Raw genomic sequence first — 16,368 nt, 5'->3', positions numbered from 1 at the left:
ATTGCTGGAGCTTTTCAACCCTTCTGTGATTTCTCAATGTAGAAATGGCTTCAGTTTCTGGTGACCTAATTTGGGAGATTGTGAAGAAAAACAATTCATTTTTGGTGAAGCAGTTTGGTAACAGCACTGCCAAGGTTCAGTTCAGCAAGGAGAAGAACAATCTGTACAATGTCCACTCCTTCAAGCACTCTGGTAAAGAAGATTAAGGCATCGTTTTCTTATGTATATCTTTATTTTTTTTAACTTTACAGATTCGAAGTATTTATGGGTTTTGTATAATGGTGGATAATTTCAGGATTGGCAAACAAGAAGACCGTTAGCATCCAACCAGCAGGTGAGGGCCTTTCGGTTGTCCTGGCGACAACCAAGACAAGGAAGCAGAGGAAGCCTGCTAGTGTTTACCACAAGTCGGTAATGAAGAAGGAATTCCCGAAGATGGCGAAGGCAGTTGTTAACCAGGTATGAAGTTTTGAGACCCATAAAAGTCTTTTTAGTATTTTTACCTGGCTGTGAGTAGAAGTATAGTCCTTTGTTATTTGGAAATGCCAAATGTTTTCTCTTACTGTAAATTGTATTGCAGTCTGTTTCCAATCATGAGGAATTACTTCTTGGGTTGTTATATATTGATTGGGATAATGTATTTGTTCTACTGGTTGTTTGTTACTTGCTAGAAATGAGTTTATGACTTGAGTCTTTGTTAAATATTACATCCAATGTTGGAAAAGTTGTGCTCACCTGCTTTGTTAGCCTATAAAACAGATACTAGCGCACTCAAGTATATTTCTCTTTTATATTTTATCTATTTTTCTTGTTAAGCAACAGATAACTATGCTGTGATAAGCTGCTAACATGTAAGAAGACCTCTGTTGATCAGATTGTGTCTTCCAGGGAATATTATTGTTACGCTTGGCTTGTGAGCTTTGTTGTCTTTTCTTAAAAAAAAAAACCTTTTAAACGTTTGTTTTGAGGGTTTTCACATATAGGATAAACTCATAATATCTGAGATCGGTCAAAAACCCATATTCCCTCAGTTTCTCCGACTACCATTGAGAATATATTGGAAATGCTCCCCGGTTTCAAACTTAGCTTGAAAAGCAAAATAACTGGGTTTTCCCCATGCATTCCACCTAGAGCTTTTAGTGATGTTAATTTTTGTTCCAAACAAATGGAATCCAAAATAGCCCCTCAAATCATTCTAATTTTCACGGGCACCTCTAGTATTAATTTGCAAATCTACACCTGAATATCGAGTAGGCTGAAAAAACAAACATTCCTACAGTTACTCCAAGCAGCTCAACATTTTTAAACCCCGTTAAGTAATTGGTCGATGTTCCAATTACAGTGAAGAAACTAACAGATGGCTTTTTTGAATCTGCCTAAATCCTGATAGCTCTTTCAGATTAAGTTGCTAAAAATATAAGGAATCCTTTCAAGAGGAGTGACCTTTTTGTGCTCGGCTTATGAGCTTTTCCCAATCCAACAATTAAATAGTTGCAAACCAGCACAACTACATACAAAGAACTAGTAATGTGTTTTCCTTTATAATTTCAGCTTGCTAGTCTTATGCCAAGTTGTTTGTCCTAAAGACTTTGCTCTTATTGTTTCAAGGGTGGCCTAGATCTCTTGCAATTGTATGAGTTAATTAAATTGTTTTATGATGGATCAATGCTGATAAATCAGCAAACTTAATTCTGAAAATGGCGTTCTTGGATTTTTATCAAGATTTATCTTGATGGGAAGGGGCTTTCCCATTCTCCTAGTTTGTGAAGTTGCGCATCTATGCTTTGAGATAGCTCGCTGAATTTGCCTTGTCAACCTATGTATAAGTTTTATCTGTAAACAGTTTTCTTCTACTTTCTGTTGCAGGTGACCGATAACTACTATAGGCCAGATCTGACTAAGGCAGCCCTTGCAAGGCTCAGCGTTGTTCACAGGAGTCTGAAGGTTGCCAAGTCTGGAGCAAAGAAGAGGAGCAGACAAGCTGTTAGGAATTGAGATGGAAGTTTAATGATGAGGGGATACCCTGGAGACCCCTTTTTTGGTAGCTTGAAGACATCGGTTTGTTTTGTTGTCGAGATAGTTTATCTCAGTTTTATCATTCTGGTTTATATTCTTATTGAGAATCCACTATATTTTGGAATTTGAATGATGGTTTTTTTTATTATTCTGTACTAAGTGTTTAGGAAATCATATACTGTTTCTGGATGTTTTTATGAATTAAATATTTGGCATTTTACTATATTTCTTCCTGGGGCTACATTGTCTCGCGAAGTACATATCGCAGTAAAAGATCATAAAAGTTGGTAAATTTGTGCATGATATAATTGTGTTAAAATGGCTACGCGTTAGAGTTCTTTGATTTTTATTTAAGCTTATTTTCACTCTAAAATGATGGACAGGAATGAGCCAAGTACGACCATCGTTTACATTTAGAACTGGTTTGGTAGGAGAGGGATGAGGTAGAGTGAGTAACAAAACTAAAAATTTGCGTTGGTAGGGGATTATTTTTAGAGGGGAAGGGAAGATTATATATATTAGAGAAAGAAATCTAAAAATGAACTAGAAAGTGAAAGAAGAGAAAATACCTCCAATTTTCAATTTTGAGGGACTATAAAGAGAGAATTTATCATAGTAAAGACTTTTACATTCTCCTATATCTTTTATTATGTAGATACCATCTCTCTCTTCTTCACAAAAGAATACCATCGCACTCTTAACATCTCACCACGTCTTCCTTCCCACAAAAGATGTCCTTGGACATCACCCAACCCCACATTCCCTTCTCATACCTCCGACCAAGCCCTGATGAGAACTTTGAACTCTAAATATTGCACATAATTTTCCTCATCACCCAGCAATACCACACGTCTGTCTGTCGGACTGAATCCGGTTTAATGTTCCATCTAGGCCCTTGGGATCACAATATAGCAGTCATTATAATAACCTTTAGAGCGTTGGCATTTCCAAATGCAATATTTCAGAAACAAACTCTTGAATGTTGTCTAAGAGAATACAATTCTTACCCAGTTTACAGAGATTTGATTTGCTTTTAAAACCAACAGAGAGTTCATACTTCCTGCTCACACGAGCAAATCATGAAGAGTTTCTCAAGTGTTATCAGTATATACACCACGACAGACAATTAATCAAATGATCAAACCCAGAGCATGTATTCTTCTTTCCTATTCAGGGCACAGTGCTCTGAATCCATCTCCAGCACAAGGAAATATTGGCTAAAAAAAAATATAATTTAAGAGCAGCAGCTGCTCTTCTGGGCAACTGGCTGTCCTCGCATTTGCACAGTAGCCGGTCTAGTGGTGTTTGCAGCAGGTTGACTCGCCATCCTAGCATTAAAAGGATTAAAAAGGCATTATAAGCTATAAGATCGTTATAACATCTCATAACAGAGTTTGGTCTTGAATATGGCCATGGGTTTAAAACAGGCATCAACATACATAACAGTCGAAAAACCTAATGTGGTACCAAGTCAAAAGTATTTAGCCAAGAATTGTAAATGAAATGAAACTATTACCGGTTCTTTATCTCTCCTGACATGGTCATAAATGCTTGCTCAACATTGGTGGCACTTTTGGCACTTGTCTCCAGGAAAGGGATGCCGATCTCATCTGCAAGTGCCTTTAAAAGAAGGCAACTGCCTTTTTAGAGAATGAAATCCAATTGGCAATTCATGAAGGTATCATCTCAAAGTGATCCTCCTCAATTAATACACTATGATAACGGATTCGGTGGAAAATTACCTTTCCAGCTTCATAAGAAACCACCCTCTTATCAGTTAAATCACATTTATTTCCCACCAAAAGCTTGTTTACATTATCACTTGCATAGCGGTCAATCTCACTGAGCCATTGCTTAACATTGTTGAAGCTTTCCTGATCAGTCACATCATAAACAACCTGCAATCCAAAAAAGTATATAATATATTACCCATTATGATTGGTTAATCAAAAAGAAGTAACTGACAATTTGAGAATAAGGTGAGACAGGCTTACAATTATGCCATGGGCACCACGATAGTAGCTACTTGTGATTGTCCGGAAACGCTCCTGACCAGCAGTATCCCACTAAGCAAACAAAGGTTTTAAAGAGAGTCAGATAGAGGGATCAAAAACTAGGTTGTCAGAAGACAATAGATGTAACACTTACTATTTGAAGCTTTATAGTTTTACCATCCTGCTCCACAGTGCGGATTTTCTAAACAGGCAAAACAAAATTGCAAGTAAGCTGACCTATTGTTCCATTACTTGCAAAAAAGCAAATTGCCAATGTAATTTCACTTACAAAATCGACACCAATTGTACTGATGTAGCTCTCTAAATAAGAATCATCCTGCACAGGAGTCAAATATAATCATTTATGATAAAAATAAAAAACATGATTGTAAATGAACCTCATTCAAGTGTTGTAAAACGAAGATTCCAGCAACCAGGGTAAGAAATAAAACAAGAAAGTAGTATATAAAGATATACGACCCAGATTCAAGTACTCCAGTGCCTCTCATAAATAAAAATAAATCAAACTCCGACAAAAGAAAAATCCAGAGAAAAATGTTTCGCGTACTATGTCTAAAAATTACATAAGCTCTATATAGTGATAATTCATAGCAGAGATATTATTAGTTTATTACTAATGTTACCATTGTGGATGACTCAGACTCACCAGGGGTTCATGACATCAGAAAATTGAGCTCAATAAATTGAAATTCATGGATTTGGTCAAATCCAATTAGGATTGTGGAGCTCTATATAGTGATAATTCATAGCAGAGATATTATTAGTTTGTTACTAATGTTACCATTGTGGATGACTCAGACTCACCAGGGGTTCATGACATCAGAAATTTGATCTCAATAAATTGAAATTCATGGATTTGGTCAAATCCAATTAGGATTGTGGATGTCCACCTCTATAAAGTTGCAAGTCACTAATTTTCCTAAAAGATGGTGAATTAGAATCCTCTCTTAAAGAAAGTGAATTTCAAATCACAAAAGCAAATGTGAAGGTGTCTCATGATCTCTCGTCTTCAATATGTTGAACCAAATATATAAATGGAAATTACATGAAGTTAATGCTACAAAAATAACACAAAACTGCTACTCCATGTCAGACATTCAAAAGACGCATGGAACTGTAGTGCATGGCAACCAAACAGATGGTAAAAAATTAAAACTTGAAACTAAACCGAGATATACTAAATAGTTCGTGAATCTGAGGGTGTGTTTGGCAGTTTCAAACTAATCCAGTTAAGGCCGTAACCTGGTTAAGTTTGAACTAAGAGGGCGGTCAAACACAATTTAACCCCATAGCAAGTTAGCCACCTTTATCCAAGTTAGTGGATGAGTTGCCAAACAAGCCTTACGGGACTGTTTGGCAATAGCTAAGTTGCATGGAAACGGGCACGGGTACTGGTACGGGTGCGAGTGCGGGTACGGGACACGGCAAAACTGTAAAATGTAGGGTACGGGGACACGACTACATATATCTATTGAATTAATACTGTACATAAGATAATTTTTTTGCCTTCATGTGTCATTAGAATTAAAATTCCGATCACATATTTGAGTTTCTTTTATCATATTGATTATCGTGAATTGTAATCTATTCATTTTTTTACTAGACATCTAAACGACCCATTAACTATATAGTTTTAAACTTGGATATGGACTGAAATGAATCTGACCTATATCTCATTAGTTTCAAAAGACGGATGTGAAGTGTAAGCTCTACGTCCAGGAAGTCTTTGACAAGTGTTTTAAATTAACACATATATCGTATAATTGAGTACATGTTGTAATAAATGCATGCATATATTCAAGAAGTGTCCATGAAGTTTGGGTACGGGAAAGTGTCGGGTACGTGTCCGGTACGGGTACGGCTTCATTATAGAAGTACCCGGGTAACATAGGGCAATAGGCTTTCTTAAAAGAAAGCTGAGACCTTTTTCATCATATTAGCTCCCAAAAGCAAGTAGAAGTTGTAGTAATTTCTCTGGTTGGCAGAGAGAAATTTGGAGGGAAGTGAGAGTACATAATGAAGTAACATCATTTTTTAAAAATATTTCTCGACTTACTAGCCAACCTCAAAATTTTACGATAAAGGACTATTGTTGTAGTTTTATTTTCTAATTAGTTTTAAACTTTATTGGAGAAGTGGAAGGTGTAGACCCAAAAAAAATCCCATCCATCTGCCTGTCTCTGTGAAAATACATGATGAGAGCATTATTTTTTATATTTTACTACAAGTCCAAAAAATAAGTCCTTAGCCACACTTTCTAGGGTGGAATGCCCATTTCAGGAAAGTTTTATGTGCCTGTGGGCCCAAGAATCTGCAAATTTTGGTTTATAGGCCTCCCCCACAATTAGATAGGAAAGAGAGGAATTTGGATGAGATTTCACGAAATTCTCCTCCAAATTCCATCTATCAAGAAGCCCCTATAAGCATAGGAAGATGCCGAAACATAGATATAAAGATAGAAGAAGATTGCCCATGGTACACATCATTTTCTTAAACTACTTGTCTAATATGTTCAAGTTGCAATCAGACACTAATAAATCTGAAAAATATTGTTAAGATCATTTTTTCCTCGTATACGTCATATTAATGTTCATACTGAACTCACACTTGAGAACCTAGTAGTTCTCGATATCATGCACCACAATATGAAGGCAGAAAAGTTGCTATCTTTATTTAAGCTGCTATTGTGGTTAGGGTTGGAAATGAAGCATTCAATGAGGAAGATATATGCCCTGCCACATTTTGCGCTTCTTTTACAAGATATAAGTATAAGATGAATATATATATATATATATATTATATATATATATATATATATATATATATATATATATATATATTATCAGTTATCACGCACCACAATATGAAGGCAGAAAAGTTCGGTGTCTTTAAACTGCTATGTGGTTAGGGTTTGTAAATAAAGCACTTCAATGGAGAAGCTTTATGCTTGATAGTGAGATGTCATATTCTCATCCACTCATTCTAATTCTCAACCACTCCCCAGCCCATGTGAATGTGTGCCCCGATTTCAATGTGAGGAGAGGAATATGCCACATTACTACCAAGCACAAGGTACCAAGCACAAATTTTGTGCTTAGTAGTGAGGTGACACAATCTCCTCCACTCATTCAAATGGGGGATCACATTTACATGAGTTGAAAAGTGCATGGGGATATACAACCATTTGAATGAGTGAAGGGGATTATACCACCTCACTACCAAACATAATTTTTTGTGCTTGGTACCAAGCATACTCATTTCTCTCTCTCTCTCTCTCTCTCTCTCTCTCTCTATATATATATATATATATATATATATATATATATATCATACTCCCTTTAAAAGTACGAATTTGGGAAAATATTTTTATGGTCAATATTACCCTTAAATTTTCTGAATATTATATTGTTATCCTAATCTATTCTAATTATCCTATCTTTTTTAAATTAGTAACTAAACAATTTATCCTATTCATAATGATACTTAATATGTTATTGGATAAAAAAGATACATTTCATATAATTCAAATCATTTATTTTTTCAGTTCGCAGAGAAATCTAAAAAATATATGCTAGCCAGCACCTAAAAGTTTTTGGACTTGTAAAAAATATTCTTCAAGTTTTTTAAATTGTAAAAAATCCCCTATAAATTCAAAATTTTATTAAAACATCTTAAAAATTATAAATTTTACTTATTTCAATTCAGTGAGAAATCAGAAAAACATATGCTAGCTAGAAATTAAAAGTTTTTGACTTTAGAGAAAATATCTTATAAGTTTTAAAAATTATAAAAATACCCCTAAAAATTCAAAATTTATAAAAAACACCTTGAAAATTACAAACCTATAAACACACTGAAAACCTACAAATAACACAAACAAACCCCAAAAATTTATGGAATTTACAATAAAACACTCTAAACTTTTTACAAATTGCAAAAGAAAACTCCCAAAATTATAAAATTTATAAAAATCCTGATAATTTCCAACCTAACAGTACATTGAAACTATAGGAATTACAACTATCCCCTATATAATTTATAATTTATAGAAAGCACCCTTAAAGTTTCAAACATTACAAACAAACCCTTAAAATATAAATTTAAAAAAAACACCCTGAGAATTTCAAACTCATTAGTAAATTAAAAATCATAGGAATTATAAATAGTCTATAAACAATATAATTTGTAAAAAAGGCCTATAAGTTTAAAAAATTACAAAAGCCCCTAAAATTCATAATTTACAAGAAAACACCATGAAAATTTCTAACCTATAGACATCAAAATGATTATGCAAAATTAGTAACAACCCCTAAAAAATTAAAATTTTGTAAAAAATATCAAACACCCTTTAAAAGTACAGGTTCAAGAAAAACTTTTCATGGTCAATATTATCCATATTTTTTTGGAAATAACATAACTAATTGAAAATCTATTAAATTTAACATTTACAAAAAAACCTTGAAAGTTTAGTACATTGCAAATTACCCCTCCAAAGTTTGAAAATTTTTAATGATTTTTTGTAATTCCTTGATTTTAATGTAATGTTTAATTGTTTTGTGTATTTGTAAATTATAAAATTTTAGGGTGTTTTTTTACAATTTTTAAAACTTTTGAAAACTAAGTTGTTCTTAAGATTATTAGGCCATAGTTAATTGTGCACATTACTATTCCTAGACAGTATAGTTTATATATACAAAAATTTTCAGATTATCTATATAGTGGTTAAAAAGATTTTGACTTTAATATACTTTTTTTTATAAATTATACTTAATGTGAACCTATCATATAATTTTGACTGTGATCATCATAATTTTAATATGCTAGATTGATTGACTATATATGTATATAGACCATAGATTACTTTACTTTCTCACATGAGCTAATATTTGACACTTAATAATTTAAATTATTACTTTTAAATTTAATATAAAAAGGAGCTCTAATAACATTTATTATTTACCTATATGATAATACAATCTCAATTCCTATTTTTTGCTTGAGATTTATTCCATAGTTACGCATATCAAATTAGTAACTAGAATAATAATTTATTATGGATGATTGTAATTGGTCGCACAGTATGAAATTTTCATGAAGATATATACCTTACTTTCCATAGTTATCTGCACTGTCCATGTATATTTTATAAATTAGTTGTTAATTTGAGATATTAAATTACTTTTCATTTGTAGAAGTTTCTTCTTTGATTTTTGAACTATGTAATCATTATATCATCATTCTAGCATAAAAATGACCTCACTCTAAATGGCTTCAAGCTAATGTTTGATTTGAACTAAAGTATATACTATTGCTACTACGTGTATATATTTTTTAAGAAAATCATGTCAATACTTTTTAAACAGAAAAAAATATTGTAACATTTGATATTATAAAAACTAAATATAGTCAATTGAGTGGTTAGCAAAAGAGAACTTACATCAGAAAAATATGAATAATAAGATAAAGAGGAAATGTAATAGTATTGCCAATAATACTATAAATAACAAACTACAATGTAAAGTTAACCTATTTTGTGGAACCTAACTACTGGCTATAAGCATCAATGTGTCCAAGTATATGTTTTATAATTTATTAAAAAGGGTCATATAATCTTATATAATAAAATTAATTTAATACTGCATAGTAATATCGTTGTAATACTATCATTATTAGGAAAAATTCTTCATGAACTAATATATTCTTTACGATATATAAGCTATGCACTCTAAATTCTTGTGTCTTTTATAGAGCCAAAAAGTTCGAATACGAGTCTCTAACATATTGCTCTCACAAGAGCAAAATTCACTTAGCAGATGTGAATATCAAAATGAGTTATATGTCCTATATACAATACAATCGTCTTAGGTAAGTGAGTTATAATAATATTTTTCATTCACATCGTTTGAGGTAAGATTTGATAGGGGCCTTATATCAAAGAAAAAGAAATTTTATATTTAGAGCACATGGCGAAAAATATCATAATCTCACTGTTCTAATTTTGTAAAAAAAATAATTCTTCATACTTTCAGTTTTACTTCTATGATACAGAAAATAAGACATAAAATTGAATAAGAATATTAGATAATATAAATATGAGTGAAATCACGACTAAAAGTTAACATGAATATGAGTCAAACCACAACTGAAAGTTTAATGGACATATTACAAATAAATTCATATGCAAAATTTCTTTGCGAATTGAATGATCACCCATCTTTTAAAGACTTCAAGATACTAACAAATAGAGATATTATACTAGATTAATATGTTTATAACTCATAAATAATAGATCACATGACCACAATCTTAGTTGAAGGAAATAATGATAATATTTTATTTGAGAGAAAAATTATTGAATTGATGATCAATCCTACAAAAAACTTTATTTTTACTATATTTTATCAATTTAAATAATCATGATATTCAACCACGTGCATTGCACGTGCATCTCAACTAGTGTGTGTGTGTATGGGATTAATGGGTATCCTTGACAAGGAGGGAATTTTCCTCCTTGACAATGATGTGGCACAATCTTCACCATGTGAAGGAGAAAGAATAAAATAGGAGAGAGAATTTCACATAGTGGGGATTGTGCCACATCATTGTCAATGAGGGAATCCCCCTCCTTGTAAAGGATACCCATTTAATAATATATATATATATATTATATATATATATATATATATATATATATATATATATATATAATATATATATATATACACCCACTGTCGATAAGTCGATGGGAATTTGGATTTCCTAATCAAAAATAAACATTAAGCAAAAGAAATCGAGGATTAATATCAGAAACATGGAGTGGAAATTAGATCAATCTGTTGACGTATACACTATAACATATATAATTTAAAACTAAAGTTGGCTACGTTGGGGGTGGTGGTGGGTTGGTGGGGTGGCAGGTGGTGGATGGGGGGGGGGGGTTACGTCACATGACGCCCCATCCAAGCTTTTACTTAAAATGCAGCCGTTAGACATCATATCCGAATTTTTTACTTCATCCCATTGAACAATTACCTTTAAACTTGTGTCAACCTTAAATTAAGACTAATGCAAAGATATATGATCCATATGTGTAGATATAAGCATCTAAGAAGCTACATTCTTCAGAAATACACTACTTCAACTATGTATGATGCACCGGAAGGAATCAAGGAGGGTGAAGAATTACTTAATATTATTGACCTTTCAAAATTTTGAACAATGCTTGATGCACCACAAAAAACATTTTTCTCTTGAGATTTGGGACAACTAATGAATCCTTGTTCTTGGTTCAACTATGTTACATACCTTCTTTCCTGTTAAATAAAATTTTACACCTTTTGCTCAAAGGAGATGAGAAATTTTACAGAAACTAATGACAGTGAAAGATGAATATGATAACAGTTTCTTTGATGTATCATCAAACCACATCTCAGTGCTTGCTCTTTACTATCCATAGGACCCATTAAGTGAATAGTATACTGTTGTACAAGAAAGAGCCGCCACCAAACTACAAAGAGTAATATCAGTCTAGATATCTTGGAAATTTATTGCTAGGAACTCCACTAAGAGGTTGGTGTTAAAACTAATGAAAATGCCATTTCAAATAAACGGGAAAATGGAACTTCTATTAGGAAAATGGCAAAGATGATATAAGAAGAGATCGTTGAATAGGCTTTACCGCAAATCTCAAAAGAAGGCATGATTTGCCAACCCCAGAATCGCCAATGAGCAAAAGCTTGAACAGGTAGTCACTGCAAAAATATACATTGGTTAATCTTCTACATTCATATGATTTGTTCCTCACAAAATAATAAGACCACATATTAAACCACATCTCATTTGATTTAATCCATACAACCAAAAGTCCCATAGAAAGGGGAAAAAATCATGTGCATCACGTGCACTTGCTCCATAAACAACAAAAACAAATAACATGTTGAACACAAACTATAAAGGTATTTGTGGGCCACCCTCTATATTAGGCTTGAACGCTTAGTGGACAAGTTACCTAAAGCTTAGTGGACAAGTTTTCTTAAGCTTGATGGGTGATATTTGTGGCCTATTTAAAGAGGCTTGTGAACCTTGGTAGGGACACACAAGGAGAGAGAAAAAATTGAGCATGGTTTAGTGCTTGTGAGAGTGTTCTTTAGGTACTTTGAAAGTGGACGTACAAGGGGATACAGGTTTGGATCGGGTAGTGATTCAATTGTAATTTCCTGTATTGATTCTATCGAAGTGAAGAACAGGCAACACTCAGATGTAGATGTAGCCGGGTTTGCCAAACCACACAAATCACTTGTGTCGACTCACAATCTTGTCTTTTCGACTAATTGTGTTTAGCACCGAGTTGGTTTCACAACTGTTTCTGAAGCAGATCTCGGGTCAGGGGAGCATTCAACCTTGTGAGATTGATCTCGATAGAGAACGAGTTTATCCCCAACAGAAGGTTCATCCAATTGATTAGTGAGATTGATCTCGATAGAGAACGAGTTTATCCCCAACAGAAGGTTCATCCAATTGATTATTGATGATGGATTACAAAAAAGAGGAAAGAAGCGAGTTTATCCCCAACAGAAGGTTCATCCAATTGATTATTGATGATGGATTACAAAAAAGAGGAAAGAAGCAAATATTAATTTAGCCATCACTTTGGCCTATATCATGTTCCCTTCCAATGTTCCATCACAGATAGGCGCCAGCAAAAGAAATCAATAGCGAAATTCACAGAGAAATCCATGTACTTATCCTTTCTTCCATACCGATGCACCTGTAACATAATCCTGTACTTATGCACCTTTCCCTTATCCAATTTTCCACAAAAGGCCTCAAACACAACTTAAGTCAGTTATCAGCAAAAGCCATTTCACTTGAAACAACAGACACGTTTGAAATAAATATAAGTACTATATTTTCAGAATGATGCATTCTGGATAGTCAATGCTTCAGCAAGCAACCGAAAGATTAGCATCATTAACTCCCAACCTATATAACTTCTCAAGGTATTATTAGAGCATATAGCTGAAATAAGCATTAGGTGATTGAGATTATGGAGACAAATTGTAAAGCTATAATCTGATACTGCAGAAGTCCTACCATCAAATTTGAAATATTTTTTTGTTCTTAACAAAATCTTAGACCACCCACCGTGATTCTTAAGGTGGGAAGAGAAGATCTGAAAATTAACAGAACTTAGTGTTTGATAAATACAACAAAACTCTACTACATCAATTTCAGTGGGAATCTATACCATTGGATGAACACCAACAATACACTAGCAGAGACTAGATAAGTTATCTCATTTTAAATCAGGTACGTCAGTAACCAATTGTGTCCATCATTCCATCTCTTCGTCAGATAGTACAAAATTCCGTTGAAGGACTATAAGAGGTAACAATTGGTTAAAGCCTGTGAATGAGTTCTGTAGTTCAATGGAAACAGCAAAATATAGTCCAGATTCTTTCCTTATGATTAAAACTCCCAGGCTCCGTTATAGCCCGTTCATTATCTATAGTTCAAGTAAACAATCAGCACGGGAAAAAAAAAACCCAGAACGGAACAAAGTCAAAGAGGATAATAACGCATAACCTAGAAGAAAAGCAGCCCTTTTACATGATTTCAATTAAATGCTCGGAAATTATTTTATAAAGGAATTCTATTCAAGATTCCAAGCAAAGAATCTGAGATCGCGTGGGTCAACTACCATCTAATGCAGTAGGATCAAATTAAACATAGCGAACCTCAGATATCACGGAAGAACAACTCAAATCTAACACTAAACGGACCAAATTGCAACAAATTGGAAATAATCGAGAGAGGGGGAAAAAATCCAATCAGAACCTAACCCTAGGCAACCGTAATCCAACAAAGTAAAGAGATCTCGAAAAAAGAGCTTACTATTCGGGATTCATGGCGGAGATTGAGAGATCGAGATCGAGATCGAAATCGAGATCGCACCCTCGGAACCCTAACGGATCGTCTTCGAAATCTGGACTGAGAAAGGAACGGACGAGAAAATTTGGGGAAAGTTTTTTTTTAAAATCTTTTTGTTCAAAATGGAGGGGGTAGAGAGAGAGGAAATAAAAAGTGGGTGGGAATCTGATTTAAATAGTCTAGGTGGCGTTTTGGTCATTTATTGCTTGGTCGCGAAACGAAAAGAGTTCCTAGGACTCTTGCTTGAATTTTGACCGCGGTGTGAGTCCACCGTTATTAACTTATTATTACAGTGATTCTGATCTATGGCATTAGCAGTCGGCCAAACATAATTACATTACATACTATATATATATAATATATATACTATACTAATATATATATATATATATAACTAGTTTGCGGTCCGTGGTATAGCCACACGGTATTTTTATTTTGCTAACAGTAATCTCCGCTTTTTTTAATATGGCTTGATTTGAATTTTTGAAACGTGCTACAGTACTCCCCCTCTGCACTACAGTCCTCTTTTAAATGCCTACCATGTACACGTATGCCTCATATAATTTTTTATTAATTATTACGCTACAGGTAAATGCCACTGATGCCATTTCTGTTAGCCGTGAACAGTGAATCTCCTGATCCTCCTATTTGTATAAAGGAAGCCCTATATATACATTATATTAATATATTTATATAATATATTATTATACAATATTTATATATTTACCTAATAAATATATTATATATAAAAACCTTATATATCTTATTTATTAATTTCATTTAAATAGGCTAAATCATATATATATATATATATATTATTGTTTTCTTTACAATACGGAGTTCACAACGAAGCGAAAAATAATTTTTTCATGATCAATATTAACTTTAATTTTTTAAAATATTACGTTGTTATCTTAATATATTCTAATTATCCTATTTTCTTTGAATTGGTAATTAAATGATTTATCATATTTATAATAAGATTTAACATGTTATTGGATAAATAAGTTACATTTGATATAATTCAAATCCTTTACTTATTTTAGTTCGCAGAGAAATCTAAAAAATATGTGCTAGCCAGCACCTAAAAGTTTTTTAACTTTATAAAAAAATATCCTCCAAGTTTTTTAAATTGCAAAAACATCCCTACAAATTCAAAATTTTATTAAAACATCTTAAAAATTATAAATTTTACTTATTTTAATTTAGTAAAAAATCTGAAAAATATATGCTAGCTAGCAACTAAATGTTTTTTTAACTTTGGAAAAAATATACTACAAGTTTTAAAAATTACAGAAACACCCCTAAAAATTCAAAATTTATAAAAAACACATTGAATATTTTAAACATATAAACACATTGAAAACCGACAAATAACACAAAAAAACCCCAAAATTTATGGAATTTGCAATAAACACTCTGAATACAAATTGTAAATAAAACTCTCAAAATTATAAAATTTATAAAAATCCTGATAATTTCTAACTTAATAGTACATTGAAAATATAAGAATTATAAATATCCCTTATATAATTTATAATTTAATAAAACACCCTTAAAGTTTTGAAAATTACAAACAAACCCTCAAAATTCAAATTTTATAAAAAACACCCTGAGAATTTCAAACTCATTAGTAAATTAAAAATATAGGAATTATAAATAGTCTATAAACAATTTATAATATATAGAAAAGACGTATAAGTTTAAAAAAGTATAAAAAATCTCTAAAAAACATAATTTACAAAAAAAAAAACACTAGGAGAATTTTTAACCTATAGACACTAAAATGAATATACAAAATTACTAATAACCCTTAGAAAATTAAAAATTTGTAAAAAAATATCATAGTCCCTTTAGAAGTATAGATTTAGGAAAAACTTTTCATTATCAATGTTACATATAACTTTTTTGAAAAGAACATAACTAATTGAAAATCTATTAAGTTATGAAATTTATTAAAAAACACCATTAAAGTTTAGTACATTATAAATTACCCCTCCAAAGTTTAAAAATTTCAGTGATTTTTTATAATTCCTTAATTTCAATGTAATGTTTAATAGTTTTATATATTTGTAAATTAAAAAAATTTAGGGTGTTTTTTTAATAATTTTTTAAAACTTTTGAGGTTGTTTCTCTCATAGTTTTCTAAAATTTAATTGTATTTTTAGTATAATGCATAGATACGTCAATTAATAATGATACTGAAGTGTAAGTCATTCATAAGATTATTAGGCCATAGTTAAGTGCGAACATCACTATTCCTAGACGGTATAGTTTATATATGTAAAAAAATTTAGACAATCTATATAGTGGTTAAAAAGATTTTGTCTTTAATGTACTATATTTTATAAATTATAGTAAATGTGAACTCACCATATAATTTTGACTGTAGTCATCGTAATTTTAA

At 32.0% G+C, this 16,368-nt stretch overlaps 2 protein-coding genes across 2 annotated transcripts in view; one reads left to right on the top strand and one right to left on the bottom strand.

The window, feature by feature from the left end:
• Positions 1-2,241, top strand: part of LOC109840812 (60S ribosomal protein L28-1-like) — a 2,814-nt gene extending 573 nt beyond the window's left edge. The window contains exons 2-4 of the mRNA XM_020409588.1: positions 43-192; positions 296-459; positions 1,867-2,241. Coding sequence (XP_020265177.1) covers positions 45-192; positions 296-459; positions 1,867-1,995 — 441 coding nt within the window. The 5' untranslated portion in view covers positions 43-44 and the 3' untranslated portion in view covers positions 1,996-2,241. The remainder of the gene's footprint in view (positions 1-42; positions 193-295; positions 460-1,866) is intronic.
• LOC109840811 (ras-related protein RIC1) lies at positions 2,935-14,103 on the bottom strand. The gene is made up of 8 exons (XM_020409587.1): positions 13,926-14,103; positions 11,710-11,782; positions 4,300-4,347; positions 4,165-4,212; positions 4,011-4,082; positions 3,759-3,914; positions 3,533-3,636; positions 2,935-3,344 (listed from the first exon to the last, which is right to left on the bottom strand). Exons 1-8 carry the CDS (start codon positions 13,937-13,939, stop codon positions 3,251-3,253), a joined length of 609 nt encoding a protein of 202 aa, XP_020265176.1. The 5' UTR covers positions 13,940-14,103; the 3' UTR covers positions 2,935-3,250.

Source organism: Asparagus officinalis, chromosome 5, assembly GCF_001876935.1.
Source record: "Asparagus officinalis chromosome 5, Aspof.V1, whole genome shotgun sequence".
Lineage (NCBI taxonomy): Eukaryota > Viridiplantae > Streptophyta > Magnoliopsida > Asparagales > Asparagaceae > Asparagus > Asparagus officinalis.
The sequence above is the reverse complement of the archived record's forward strand: the minus strand, read 5'-3'. Positions and strand labels throughout refer to the sequence as shown.